The 15459-nt window shown below is 36.4% G+C and overlaps 1 protein-coding gene across 1 annotated transcript; it reads right to left on the reverse strand.

Annotated features, from left to right (window-relative positions):
- Positions 1–81: 81 nt before the first annotated feature.
- LOC116716811 (sialic acid-binding Ig-like lectin 5) lies at positions 82–5965 on the reverse strand. The gene is made up of 8 exons (XM_032557676.1): positions 5826–5965; positions 5118–5522; positions 4496–4819; positions 3662–3922; positions 3300–3584; positions 3030–3144; positions 2126–2192; positions 82–1456 (listed from the first exon to the last, which is right to left on the reverse strand). The coding sequence occupies exons 1-8, from the start codon at positions 5884–5886 to the stop codon at positions 1064–1066; spliced, it is 1911 nt and encodes a 636-aa protein (XP_032413567.1). The 5' UTR covers positions 5887–5965; the 3' UTR covers positions 82–1063.
- Between the last annotated feature and the right edge of the window lie 9494 nt (positions 5966–15459).

Raw genomic sequence — 15459 nt, forward strand, 5'->3', positions numbered from 1 at the left:
CCAAAAGAGGGTGACAAGTAGCATGTCAACTGAGATTAATAAGTGTTTTCACACCTATATTCATGAATTCAGATTCATTTATTCATTCAGATAAACTTTATTTTGGTAAATTTACAACATTACAAAAAAGGAACCAAAATAAAACACAATTTTACAAACCAATAATTAATCAAAAAATGAATAGGCTCAAGCCAGGGCTTCCCCACATTATTCATAGCCTCAGCAGTCTTATGTCCAGTGTTGTAAGCATATTGGACATACATGATTTGTCATGTGTTTTACACATGTTAATCCACTGTTGAAAGGGTTCTGTGGGATTAGAGAGTACTATAACTATCTGATGGTGCTAACTGAATTTGCAAGGTTAGTTTCTTCAACATTCTTCTTTCTGCTTAGTCAAAATGAAGTGTCTGGGCATTCTTTGTTGTTTCCCTATTCTGACTGTACACTCCGTGTCAAGGCTCTCTTTACAAGTCTTCCCAAAATGCCTAAAACAAGTTTTATTCTGTTCACTGCTCAATGTTTTTAATTAAGCTCTTATACATTAACTTTCTATCCCAGTCTGATTTTTGACACACTAAAAAATATATAGACATATTTGGAATAAAACATACAGACAAATGAGACATAAACAAATCAACCAGATCTTTTTCAAAAATTACTATTGTCTGATAAACCCTTTATAGCTAGCTTTATATTTACAGTATGAATACATTTTACTTTTTAGCTTACCTGTATTACTAATGTACAAGTATGATATAATGCATATCCTACTCTGGAAGTAAAATCTGTACATGTTCATTGAACCTTGCTGTCAAATTGGAATCAGCAAAACACATGGCATATCCAGGGTATTGCTGCAAACATCACTAAATCTAAAGTTTCTCCTCCTTTTTCTATAAACTTTAAGATGAGTAGATGATCAAGGACAAGTGGATGTATGCAATGGATGGATGGATGATCTTTTTTAACAATGGAAAACAGCATAAAATGCTGTAATGCCATTGTCAGAGTGTGCACAGAATACAAATAACCTATGTATCTAGCCAATGAAGCTCAGTTCTTAGATCTCATCTAAAACATCTTTGACGGTGGAGTAAACTGCCTCCACTTCAATCTGCTCCTCTGAGACACAATGTTCCGTCTCCTCATCATGTTTTGTTATCAAATCCTCCTCTTCGTCCTCCAGTGTCTCACTTCCCTCTTTACTGCCGTCTTTCCTTTGCTCTTTTGGTCCAGTTTTAATCTCTGCATACTCAGTCAAAGTGCTCGCTCGTTCCTTTGCTGCCCCTGTTGCACTCCTTCTCTTCATGATTGAGAAATCAATGCTGGCATACTGCACATCTTTTGGATCTTTGCTAATTTCTGAAGCCGACTTCTCTCCTGCCGTAGGTACGTTCTCAGTTTCCTCTTGCACAAGGGATTTGTCATTTTGAACATCCTGACCGTCGTCGATCTGTCAGGTACAGGGAGAAATTAGATATAAAATAACACACAGCACAGAGAATCCACACAAAGTTTTTTTTTCTTCAGACACCTAATAATACAGGTTGTTCTAGTATCAGTGACTCATTTATGACCAGTCTGAAAAGCTGAATAGCTCTCACTGATGAATCTTTACTCAACAGCGTTAGAACTTATTGAGATGCTGACATGCAGCTGCATAAATCACAATGAGTGATTTATGAGGAGGTGAAAAGATAAGTGTTTCTATTTATCTTTTCACCAAACTTTCAACAAATTAATTCTCATACACTACAAGAGCTGAAAAAGTGTTTAGAGATTTTTTTATTTTTCAGCCATAATTTTACTTTTGTTGTAGATGTGATGTCAACCCTGTTAAAGAGTACATATTAAACTGCTTTTCCAAACTGTACCATCATTCATTAATAATGGTGTGTTCTTTTTTGAACAATGGTAGTATACATCTTGATTTAAATCCTGTTCAAATATTCACACATTTATATTTTTAAAGAGGTCAATGCAATTGATATTAAGAAAAACAGTTTAAGCTCTGATGAATTGTAGTATTATTTGTGCATGAATATCCTGAATTTGTTTTCTGATTATTTTGAACTGATCATTAGATGTTTTACTTCTAGCAGTACAAATATACAGTAGGTACCAGTGGATCATCTAGAGAGATCATTTCCAGAGTTCCATCTTCATTCTCAGACTTCTTCAGTGTCTTCCTGTGGAAAAATACATTTTTACATCAACAGATTAAGTGATTCAGATGAAGACATGTTTACAGTTTACTAAAAGAATGCTTTATTTCTCCCGAAAAGGGATTCAGAAAAAGCAACTGTCTAATGTATATCTGCATTCCTCTAGTATGTGATCAGCTAAAATAAAAAACTTTAAAGTAGCTTGTTGCTTATCCTACAAAGAAAAGAAAATCAAATGGACAGTCTCTATTTTTTTGTTTTGTTTTAATCAAGTGTTTTTACTAAATAATTTTTAGCTTTCCATCAGCCATTTAATGTATTTAAAGTGGAAGGAACAAGCATGGCATATGGTAGTTTGTTATTGCTGAATCACAGTGAACATAAACCAGAGAAGGCAAAAGCAATGTCTCTCTGACAAATTTACCCACATAGGGGTATATAGGCTCTCCAACTTGACAATGTCCCAAAATATGCAGCAAAAAGCATTACGGCTGAGAAAAGAACTGTTCTGATCTTAGTCCTGCAGAATATTTATAAAGGATCAGAGAGTGTAGTTAAAAATGCAACCTTTCAAACCAGAGACAGTTTGAGCAATTCACTCAGCAAGAACGGGCCAAACTATATCTTCGTAAAAGCACGTCTTATTGTAAAGAAGAGAAGCTGCTGCCACTAACTGTTAAAAATACTGCCATCTTTCTATCTCCTTCTACTTTCATTTCAGTTACTCTAGGAAATATTGAAATAGAATTTTTTTTTAAGGCTGTTGATTATTTTTCTTTTGGAAAAGTAACAACAAATTTATCTTTACTCTTATATGCGAAAATATTCACAGACGTTAATTAAAAACTAGAACAAACATACCTGTTGCATTTTACAGCCAAACAACAAATGATAGCTGAAAGCAGAACTCCAATCAGAAAGGCAACAATGACTTCCAGGCTGAAAACCTTTTCTAAAGTAGTTTTGGTCTGAATGGCTGTGAGGGGGGAAAAAAGAGAGAGAAAACAGCTTTAAGCCAAGTTATTACAGATCAAATTATAACTGCACTGGCTTTGTCATCTGGCCAGAATGATTGAAATGAGGCAGTAAAGAATGTCAAAGCAGATGTGACAGGAAGCTGTGAAGAGGTACCTTCTTTTTCTGTGAAGTCTTCTTGGACTGTGAGGTTTTCTTTGGCTTCTTCATTTTCATGGCTGCTGTAACATTCAACACTGACATAATGGAGACTTTTAAGGGATAAGGTGACAGTGTTGTTAACAGTGTGGTTTGACACGGTCGTAATGACCGAGTACTCTGTGTGGTCTTTCAGCAGAGGCCATGTTATAGTGGGTAGAGGAAACCCCTCAGTGATACACACACAGGTCAGGAGTGCTGACTGAAGCACACATCCAGAACTTTTCAGTATTTTTGAAAACCCTGAAAAAAATGTATAAGTTATGAGTGTAAGATAAATTATGACTTAGACTCTGAGCGCCATACTGAAGTTTACTTACAAGTCACTTTTACATCAGCATATACAGACACTGTTTCATTTAGGTGAGTCGCTGTGCACACATATCGCCCAGAATCCTCAGCTGTCACATTCAAGATGACAAATGTTGCCGATGCAGTGTTATTTTGAAAGTAAATCCCACTTCCTGAATGTTTAGTCCACACAACAACTGATTGAGGAAAACTTTCAATGTTGCAGGTCAGGTTCAGATCATCTCCCTCCTTCACAGTAGTCTTTCCAGTGATCTGAGGTTGTCTTTTATCTATGGGACCAACATTGCATTTTAAACTGTGTATTTTTTTAAAATAAGATCATACTCCATAATGGATAATGGATACTGGATAATGGTTTTTGGAGGTAGCTTTGGCTCACAGGTGGTTAGCATTCAGCAAAATAAATCAGTTATGAACAAATGGGAAACACTGTGAGGTCTTTTCTAGAAACTAGAAAACTGTACATGTAAAGCTATTCTTATGTGAATAAACAAAAATGCTTTGTCATTTATAAAAATATTCATGATTTTCTATCACTTGTAGTGTTTGACATAGACAATTATTCCTTTTGAACATCTTACAAAAAATTATTTGGGGTTAAGTTAGGGTTTACTTGGTTTCCAAAAGACACTTTCACATAAACTGGGTAAATATTGGTTTCCTCAGTTTGTAAGAACAAACTTCTGGTAAACATTAGACACTGCAGGTTCAGTATTTACTGTCACCTTAATACACATTTGTATCCACAGTGATTTTAAGCATCCTGTAGCCTATAGAGATTCCCTAAATTTAACTGATGAGGCAAATCACAAAACCAACAACCTTTCAAATAATATACTCACAGTTTACTTTCAGGGTCACAGTCTCTTCTGTGGTTATGTCACTTGTGAAGCTGACCTTACAGGTTAGATTAGTATCATGATGCTTAGCTGAAGAGTTAAAGGTCAGAATCGAACTGTGTCTCTGTGTGACAGCAGTCAGATTCTCAGTTTTGAAAGAAGCAGTTGTGTTTCCTGTAATATTAGCTTCCATTTCGCCTTTTCCTCTCCACATCCAAGTGATGATAGGAGGAGACGGAGAGCAGAGACCAGGAGCAGTGCAGGTCAGAGTGGCCTGCTGTCCCTCAGTCAGTGGAGGAATCATCAGTGAGGGCCTCTGGTTTAGATCTGATGAAAACATGGTTGATAAATAAAAACAAGTGGAGATATTATTATTTATTTTACATTTAAATGGAACAAGCTAATTTTAGCTTAGCTATAAAGATATTTTCATTGATCAATAGGAGTGGATTTGTTTAGGTGCTGATGCAGTTACTACAATCTGCCAACAGAGGTCAACAAACACTGACAGATTCTGGTAAGTTTTTTTAGACGCTGTAATATAAAAAGACTTGAAACATGTTGTATATTTATACAAATCACTGAATTGAAGAACCATAGATGTTCTTATTATTGCCTTTCATACCTTTGACAGAGAGAATTGTTCTTAAAAGGAACGTAACTCCATCTGCCATTCCATGGTAAAAACCATTAACTCTGAGCTGATATGATCCAGAATCAGATGTTGTGAGGTCATTGATCATGATGCTGCAGTTCCCCTGACTCACATCAGGATCCAACAGTAAAACCCGTCCTAGAAATTCTGATGGAACCTTGTAACGATTTATGTGAAATATTATGTCAGAGTCACTACATCTCCTTTTCTGTGGTTCACATTTAAACCAGACAATACTTTTTGATGTAAATCCATCAGGAGTGGTGAAGGAACATGGTATCACAACACACAGTCCAGCTTTGGCTGTTATCATTTCCTCATTGAGAGTGATGCAGAATCCATTGTAACAGGACGGTCTTCCAAGGGCTGATTCAACTGTTAGTGTGAAGGAAAAGACCAAAGTAGTTATATATTTGTTTTTGTTATAACTGTGACATCTACTACAAAACCTTTGCAAACTGAGGATACAATCATTTTTATTAGTACAGAAACAAACTGTGTAAATGTTTCAGGATTTACAAGTTTTTTTAAAAACTTGACAAAATGTTTGTTTATAAACAAACATTTTGTGATTACATTTATCAGCAAAACAAATTGATAAATATCAATGTAAAATATCGTCACATAAAAATTGCTTTAAGTACTACATAATAATAAAAAAGAAAATACTCCTGATACCTGTATATGTGGTGGAAACCCACAAAAAGAAAAACAATGTCGTCCAGAAGACAGTAAACATGGTTTGATTCTTTAGTGGTTACTCTCTTGCTCCTTCAGTGCAGCATGAACATTTAAAATGCAGAAATGGATTCAGTGGAAAGTTCAGTCTTGAGATGCCAAAATATAGCAATACAGGATGTGGCTTTTTTTCCTCAGCTATACCATTGAGACATCCCACCAAGGGGAGTGGCACTTTCTGGCAGTCAGCTAAATTAAGATTGATCTTTGCAACAGATTAGTTAAATGTATTATTAAGACTATGTGCTAATGCAGTAGTTTTTATTATCCTAATTCAGGATGATTTTAATCCAGGCTTTCATTCAAGTTTAACAAGTTAACTCATACTTTTTCTTGCAGACCAATGTCTGCCAAAGGTATGAGGACTTAAAGAACTTAACTCTACAGAAAGTATCATGAATCATTGTTTTCTATATTTTGTTGTGTTGAAAATTTCCCAAAAGGTTCTTCACTAAGATTTCTCTGCCTTCCTTCTCTTTTTTGACTCATTTCCTTTTTGAGCAACATCAGCATTTCACAAAGTTTGTTACCACATTGTTAAAAAAAATCCCTTTTTTTACAAACATACGGTGTGGCCCTGATTTCTAAATGACATTCTATGTTCAAGATAGACAAGATGATAGAATACAGTAAAAAAAACCAAAAAAACAATACTCCAGGAAGCAAAATGTTATGTATTTGCTGTGTTTTTTTCATTGTTCTCAGATTGAACAATGAATCCATCTCAGAAGGATGGATTCCAGCTTGGAAACCCAAAAACTCAGATATCAAAAGTGTGAAAGAAAGATTTTGCCAAGATTTATCATAACAATAAGAAAATGTTTCCTTGTAAAAGTTTCTGAGAAATGTTTCTGTTTAAAATCACTGTCAGAGTACTACGCTGTCTGTTGGTCAGAATGTCCGTTTACTGATTGAATGAATAGAATAGGAGACATTTCTCCGCTGGGTGTTTAATACTTCTGACAGTTTCCGGCACCACAAGATTAAAGTCCCAAGATTTTTTCATCTTGCAATGAGAAAGGACTCAATTTGATTGTTATGTCATTCCCAGACAAGCACTCTGCCTTCAATTTCTGCTCACTCATCAGTTTGAGCATAAATTTGCTAGATTTCATCTTGTTAGAGAACATGTAGAATTTTATATTGGGTAAAGCAAGACAAGTACTATCCTCCAGAATCAAACATTTCTCTTAACCATTGTAAATCCACACAATTATATCCTTAAAGTTGACAGTAGACCAGTCAGAGTCATACTTTCTGACATGTTGATTATAGAAATTATAGAAACCATGCATACCCTGACTTATTTAAAAATATTATGTATTATGTATGCTTGAACACAGCACTAATTCCTCTTTAATCACTTATAAGAATATCAGAATATACTAGTGCTCTATGTGCTACCAAAAAAAAAAAAAAAAATAGACAAAGATGTTATGGCTTTGTGTGCTTCTGACACTTTAATTCACAACATCCATTATAAACTGAGAAACACGTGTGTGTTTGAGGTGATTTTCACTTTATTTTTATAAGTATTGCAGCTAACTAAATTCAACAGCAGATGGCAATAGAGAACTACTCAGAATGGAACAGAAAAATAACTGAATTGGTGGGGTACATATTTAAAATGTAAAATCTATAGAAATGTTTAACTTATTGGCACCTCCTAATAGGTCTGACAAATAATCATCACAATAAAAATTATGTAATAAAAACCAAAATGACAAATTCTCCAAATAAAAATAGTGCAACTTCTAGACATCCAAACTGTAAGAGAAATACTTTTGCTACTCCTACCTGACCTTTAAACAAGAGACTTTTAGTCTGATTTCATGTTTTTAACTGGGCTGTACTGTGAAGCAGTAATTAATTACCATGCAGAAAAAAAAATTATGAGTTGAGTTTGATTTCATCTTCACCCAGGGGCGCAACTACATATTTTTGAGGTGGATGCGAACATCATCATTGTAGGCTAGCTTAAGCTAACCTGAATATTTACAACTCTCTTGTTGATACACTGACATTTCTTACCTGCTGTCTTTCAACCACTTTGAAAAGCTTTTCTTCGTCTCTCCAACATCTTTATCCTTCCCCGTCTTCCGTTTTCTGTTTTGGGCCCCGGAGTTTTTTCTGCGCCCCAACACCTGCAAGTTGCCGGGAGGTTCGGCGTGCAAGCCAGCATGTGGAGGGGTTTAAATAAATTAGAAGATTGTCTAAAAGTTTTATTTGAATACTTGAGTTAGAAAAAGTAAACTCATTTATATATTTGATTTATGTAATACGTTATTTTTATTATCTTGACAAAATGTTGAAGGGTACGCCACAAAGCTCTATATGCAAGCGTGTTAATGGAAAGTTGAGTGGAAGAAAGAAAGTGTGGTAGGACAATGTGCACAACTGTCTAGGACAATTTTGTCAGGATTGTGAAACGAAGCAAAATAAAGAATTTGGGAGAGATTCAGAAGGTGTAGACAACCACTGGAGTCTCAAGAGACATACAAAGTTAAATTCAATTTGAATTCAAGAATACATTATTGATCCTAAAATTAAGTAAAATATGGTTAAATATCATGTTATTCAAGGTTCTTCAAATGGTTGTTAGGAAGGATCTCTTGTAGCAGTCTGCATTACAGCAAACTTGATGAAGCCTCTGACTGAAGACTCTTAGTCGTAAAGTAATCTGACAACATCATGAGCGTCATACTTGGGATATAAAGTTGCCCAGTTGTCTTTATAGATGAAAATACATTTTGACTTTAATTTGGGAATTAAGGTCCCAGAACCTAAAGGAAAAGTGTAGAGGCACAGAATCGACCGTGCTTGAAGTCCAGTGGGATGTTTATTCCACAGTCAGAGAGGATTTGGACAGCAACGCCATCTGCTGTTCATGTCCACTTTGTTTTTATCAAATATAAAGTCAGCAAAGCCATCTACCAGGGAATTTACTGCACTGCTGTCAGCTTAGTCCACTTTATAATTCAACCAGGTCAAATTCATCCAAACCAGTTTTTGTCTGGTTTGGTCTAAATTCAGTTTAAATCAATTCAATTCATTTGAACAAAAAATACTTAGATTCAGATCCAGTCACAATTTTAGTTCATCACTGTTACAAACTGATTAGTGGATATAAATTAAGCCCATCTGATTGTTGATTTACCAACAATTTCTACATCTAAAGCACGGGGCGACTGTGGTGGAGAACAACTCCCTTTCAACAGGAAGGAACAGTAGTATGAGCGTTGTGACTGTACTGTGATCGGCTGAGGGTTGAGAGGACAGAGCAGACAGAAGCACAGGTCCAGGAATACAGTCAGAGCCGTAGGCGTAGGAACCGGGGAGAACTGGAGGGGACATTATAGTACCCTAGACCGTTACTTGGTCTCTGACACTAACGACAATAAACGCAGGTAATATACTTGAAAACAAGGTAAAAACATTGTCCGTTAGAATGGATGAAAAATGTTTAGATACTTAAATAGCACATTTTTACAAGAAAAATGTCTAGCATAAGCTAAAGCTAATGTTAGCCACAAAGTTTAAAGAAAGTAAAACTCACCTTCGTATCTGTGTATAACGAGGCGAACATCTTAAAACCGTTCTCCAGCTTATTGTCGGGGCTTCAGATCGATGTTCATCATTAATTGTTACCTTGGACAAGCCCTGCAGACGCCCAGTGTAAAGAGCCTTTTTCAATAGATCGGAAAAGATTGAGCCGCTTTGCCCCGAACGCGGAAGCTGAGGTGCAAAGAGCCCAACAGTTCAGAGTTTCTCATAAATCCTCTATTGTCACTATTTAAATATCATATTCATTGTTCCAGGTAGGGGAAGCCATGCTTTGCTGCATTTTACAATGAACTTAAGTTTTATATCCAGACTATCAAAGACAGAAAATAGCTATTAAAACAATTGAACTCTGTACTGCTTTGAATGAACAGTTGGGAACCGAAGCCCCGTAGCTTTTTCTTCATCTTGAATATATTTATCTGTATTTGTTTTTTTTCTGGAGGCAGAACAAATGTTTCACTCTGTCGTTGTACAGTGTGTCTGTGATTAAAGTTTTAAAAAAAAACATCCCCCCTCCCCCACACCCAACAGACTTCTTGTGGCTTTGATGTCATAGTGATGTCACTCATCCTGTCTATGACATCACTGGCGGCTGCCTTTGTATTGCCAGATTCCACAGAGAAATTCATTTGCAGTTTGAACCAGAGAGCAAAGATGGCAGAGGATAATTTTTTGTTGACAAAAATAAACAATTTACAGAAGAACCGCAGCAAGCTGCAGGAGGAGAACAAAGAGCTTCAGAAAACCGTAGAAAGTCTGAAGATTAAACTAGAGCGACTAAACAGAACGGACAAGACACACAACTGGCAAGAGGAAAATAACTTACTTTTAAATTCAAATGCATTTTACAAAACACAAATCAGAAAAATTCATCTGGACCTGGAGGAAAAAAATGCAAGTATACACCAGCTAAGATGTGATAATGAAGCCAAATTAAGACTAAAACATAAACTGGAAGAGGACCGGAAAAAACAGAGAAACACTGCAGCGGACAAATTAAGAGCAAAAACAGAAAAACTCAAGTGGCTAGAGACAGAAAATGAAGAGTTAAATAAAGAGATTGTAGCACTGAAGATTAAAAATGACAGGATCAAATCCAGGGTGGCAGAAAAAAGCAAAGATGTCCAGCAAAGGGAAGAACCAGTCAGGGTAAATATCCAGGAAGAGGAACTATCATCATGTCAGAAAGTAGGGAGAATTTTTATGCATTTGTACGGTTCAAGAACGTTGGCGTATTGGGTGCCACCCTGGATTTTTTTTTAACAGAAATGGATATTTTGGGTTGCTGGAAACAGGATGTTTGTGGGATAGCGATGCGTTTAAATTAATTACAAATATAAATACTCTTGTTTGCTTTTGGAATTTGTGCCTAGTGAGAGATGCTTGCAGGAAGACATCTAAACGGGTCAAATTGGAAGCTGACACCAGATGGTCTGCAGCAAGAGTGATGACTGACGGATGATTAAGGGTCGAAGTTTATGAACCAGAAACAGAGGAACTGTACATGAGACACGGATGCACAAGACACATCCTTGTTCTGTGGGTTCATCAGTTCCTGCATCGTTTCTACAGAAGGAAATAAACAAGAACTCTGAATTTTGCATTCTACATTACGGCAGCTTGCAGGTGCAACACACCTGTGACTCAAGAGAACAGAAGAAGCAGCTGCTATGTGATTAACTCAAGATAACCAAATCCAGGGGTCTCAAACTCCAGGCCTCGAGGGCCGCAGTCCTGCAGTTTTTAGATGTGCCACAGGTACAAAACACTGGATTGAAATGACTTAATGACCTCCTCCTTGTGTAGATCAGTTTTCCAGAGCCTTAATGACCTAATTATTCTGTTCAGGTGTGGTGCAGCAGAGGCACATCTAAAAGTTGCAGGACTGCGGCCCTCGAGAACTGGAGTTTGAGACCCCTGAATAGGCTCTGTAACTAGGACTGCCCTAAGGAAATAAAAAGAAAGTCTCTGGGAGGAGCTGTTTTAGAGCGGGTAGATTGTAACTAAAGCACGCTGCTGTCCGTTCTCCTTGCTAGTAAATCTAAAACTCACTTGTCTCTCTCTTCTTTTTCAGTTTGAGAATGCTTAGGTAGATGAACCTGACATTAATTTGGTCCTTCGAAGCCGGATCCCAAGATACTGAAGGAATCCAGCGGGTGAAACCGAATCCAGAAGGACCGTGCGCACGGCTAAACTCTTCAGAATTGAGTTTAGATCTTTTTCCGGGACTGGTATTTGGTTTACCAGCTGGAATCTGACGCTTGACGGGACTCCGTGGAAGGGGAGAGACAACTGAGAGTAAATTCTCTTTTAAAAGAAAAGCGTGAATGAGTTGATGGCGTTCGCGTTAAAAGAAATCCTGTGTAAGAAACGCTGTGAATCCTGGGCTCTAACAGCGGAAACTAAACGGCTTTAACTTTATGCTGTTGTGGTGATAATTGGATGGCGGAGTCCAGCGAGCAGCCGCTTAAATCCGTCTTAAAAGTTTCATTCCGTAAAAAAAAAAGGGCGGCGGAGTCCTGCGTGAAGACGCTTCAGCTCCGTAACTGAAGTGTGATTGGAGGTATAAACACCTTTAGGTATTTTATCTCATTTAAAGTAGCGGGTTTGGAAGGAGCAAACCAATTGTGGATGCAGAGGCAAGAATCCTCCACTCGTAAGAGTCCAACAAAGGATTACCACAATTGGTATTTTTAATTGTTACCCACTATAAAAAAGAAACCAGTTTTTAGAACAGCCTAGGTGTTGACAAACTGGTCTAAATTGTTTAAAATGGGTAGAAATAGCAGGAAGTGGAGAGAAGTGTTTCAATATGTGTTCGTTTAATTTCTTTTATAAATGAATTCATTTAAATTGTCCGGAATGGTAGCAAAATAACTGCAGTACTGGAGAATACACAGCAGATGGCGGCATAGCAACCTCGCCATTAACAACCATTGAACGAATTACTGCTTTATATTTCAACAGTAAATGTAAATCAAAAGATTAACAGCAGTGAAAATATTGGGAGTGTGTTGAAGGGCAGGACCCTGATAAAATAGAAAATATCTGAATAAATGGATCGTAAAGTACAGGTTAAAAGGTTAATTAAATACTAAAATAGAACTAGAACTATAGAATAAAATTAAAAACTAAAGAAAGAGCCAAGAAATTAAGGAAACAGAAGATTGTGATAACAGTGTGTTGGCAAATAAATAGATGACTAAATGAAACACTAACTAAATAAATAAATACAGGAATAATTAGATGAATATAATAAATAAAAAAATATCTGAAAACTGGAACAAAAGTCATAAAGGAAAACAAGTAACAGACAGGAATGTGAAACACAAAAAAGGGGAATATGAAAGTTTTTTTTAAGAAGGAAAAGGATGAGGAAACTTTAAACAGTTAAAGTTTCATAGAAAGAAAAATAATGATGAAAACTACTAGCTCATGGTTTGCAGGAATTAATAAACTCAGTAGTAGGTTTGGTAAGTAGGCATATGTGGTGATTTAGAAATAAGGAGAAAGGCAAGGAGCAAGTGAGTCAAAGTAAGAGAATGGAAAGATGATTTGAACAAATATCAAATTAAAATGATCGTTGTGTTCAAAGTTGCTCTCATAGCAGTTTGGAAAAATGTAATAACTGGAAATAGAAAATAGATCTTATAGAGAAACAGCTAAAATGCTTTGCATGGTCCAAAGGATGTTTATAAAAATCTGAGTAATAATTATGTAGAATTATAAGAATTAAAATATTAGATAAGAATGTTAATTATTCTTTGCGCAGATTAAAAAAAAAACAAGCTGCAGCTGATTCTGGACATCTTAACATTCTTTTAATAATGAACAAAACTTTATTAAGATAGAGAAATATTAAATCTACATGACTTACTTTTAATTGATTCAGTGAAACTAAAACTAACTCTCTTGGTAAATAGTCATTGATCAAACAGAGGAACACATAGCCTTCATAGATTTCAAATGCACCATTAGCTCTGCTCCTAAAACCTTTATTTTTATTGCCAATATAAAACAAAAACAAATGTTTGCAGTCCACTTTAAAGAATCCAAAACAGATTACAGTTTCTCTGGCTACAAGATCAATGTACCAATGGGCTCTTTGCACCTGCTGCGCTGACGTCACGTGCTCATTCATCCGACACATTATCAGAGTCAAACTGTGTTTGCTGCAGCCAGGGCCGCAACTACATATTTTTGAGGTGGATGCGAACATCATCATTGTAGGCTAGCTTAAGCTAACCTGAATATTTACAACTCTCTTGTTGATACACTGACATTTCTTACCTTCTGTCTTTCAACCACTTTGAAAAGCTTTTCTTCGTCTCTCCAACATCTTTATCCTTCCCCCTCTTCCGTTTTCTGTTTTGGGCCCCGGAGTTTTTTCTGCGCCCCATCTTTAGCTCCCTGTTGTTGAGGCATTACTACAAATTTAAAAGAAAACAAAACGCGCCTCAGCCGCTGCCCAAGCTGCCTGTATGGGAGGGGGCGCCTAATCAGTGCTGTTCCTCTGTTATTGATCATTTCATACACAAACAGCTGTTAAGTACATAAAATGCTGACTATATAAAAAAAATTCCCCACATCGTTTTTGCGCCCCCTCTAGTGCAGCGCCCCTATGCGTTGCATACACTGCATAGCCACCTTTTGCGCCACTGTCTTCACCTAACAAACAATCTATACGTCTTTGGTGGCTGTGTTACTGGCACCAGACCTAGGGGAATCTGAGCCAGTATCAAGCGGTGCAAAGGCACAGGAATCCTTTGCAACCAATTTCTGTGGATCACAGAGGAAGCGAGTTGAAACAATGTTACTCTGGCAGAGCTCGTTTATTCTGAGCTGCGCATTTTCAATTAAACAAACACAACCACAATACAATTCAAATGCAGTCAACAACATCCGGAGTTTCCACAAAGAAATAAAATAAAATAAAATAAAATAAAATCCTCAAATAAAATAACATAATAGCAAAAGAAATTAAGAAAATCTAATCCTAAATTAACATAACCCAACTGAACAAACCATTCCATCTACAACACACAGTAAACACCAACGTTTGTCAGTTACAACTGTTTTTTTAACGTTTGTCAGTTGTAACTGTTACAGAGGCCACAAAAGAGATCAAGCCCACCACAAATAAATACACTGTTATAAGAAACAAAAATATTATAATGCTACCCAAACAATACTGACCGATCAAGTGATATAAATAAATTGAAAAATCCCCAAGGCTCCAACAACAAAAAGCAAGCTACACGCCGACACAGATCAACGGCAATACAAAACTTTGCAATTATACATGTAAGTTATACAATAGACTCCGAAATTAATCTTTATATATGTACAGATCATTTTACATGGCTTATGAGAGTGGCCTTCTATCTTACCTGTGGATCACAGAGGAAGCGAGTTGAAACAATGTTACTCTGGCAGAGCTCGTTTATTCTGAGCCGCGCATGCCCAGAGCCAGGAAACTCGTTCTCGCTAGACCCACAGCGGCGCGAGAGCGCCCCCACTGGCAAGAAGACACAACAAACACGTCTACACACACAGGAAAAAAACAAAGACAAAAGACAAGACCAACTCCGATAGAAAAATAGGGGGTGTATTTTCTATTTAGTTATTGATTTTTTTTTAACCTTTTTTTCTCAACCCACTACAGCTGCTTTCATTTTTCTGAACGTCTGATTAATGGTACTTATTGAAACTATCAGAAATGTGTCATTTTTTTTTTTTTTTTTACTGTATTCTATCATCTTGTCCTGTTGGGTGTTACAAATGCTGTTAAATAATAAATAAATATTGCTTACCTATTGTAACTGACAAGAGTCCACAGCAGGTGGCAACAGAGATGAATACTACAAACCACTTTCCAGGTGTTTAATTAACAATTCTAAAAAATAAATTAAAAACTGTGTCTAAAATATAATGCTAACATTGCTTTACTAAAAAAAGTGTTTTAAGACAAGAGATTGGTTTAATACTTTTAACTATTATTGAAATAGAG

Source organism: Xiphophorus hellerii, chromosome 3 (assembly GCF_003331165.1).
Source record: "Xiphophorus hellerii strain 12219 chromosome 3, Xiphophorus_hellerii-4.1, whole genome shotgun sequence".
Lineage (NCBI taxonomy): Eukaryota > Metazoa > Chordata > Actinopteri > Cyprinodontiformes > Poeciliidae > Xiphophorus > Xiphophorus hellerii.

Excerpts from the sequence above, each read along its gene's own strand:
- LOC116716811 (XM_032557676.1), bottom strand. The coding sequence starts at position 5,886 with ATGTTTACTGTCTTCTGGACGACATTGTTTTTCTTTTTGTGGGTTTCC. Across the intron at positions 3,585-3,661 it reads TGCTGATGTAAAAGTGACTT|GGTTTTCAAAAATACTGAAA; the intron begins GTAAGTAAACTT and ends CATTTTTTTCAG. Across the intron at positions 2,193-3,029 it reads TTGGCTGTAAAATGCAACAG|GAAGACACTGAAGAAGTCTG; the intron begins GTATGTTTGTTC and ends ATTTTTCCACAG.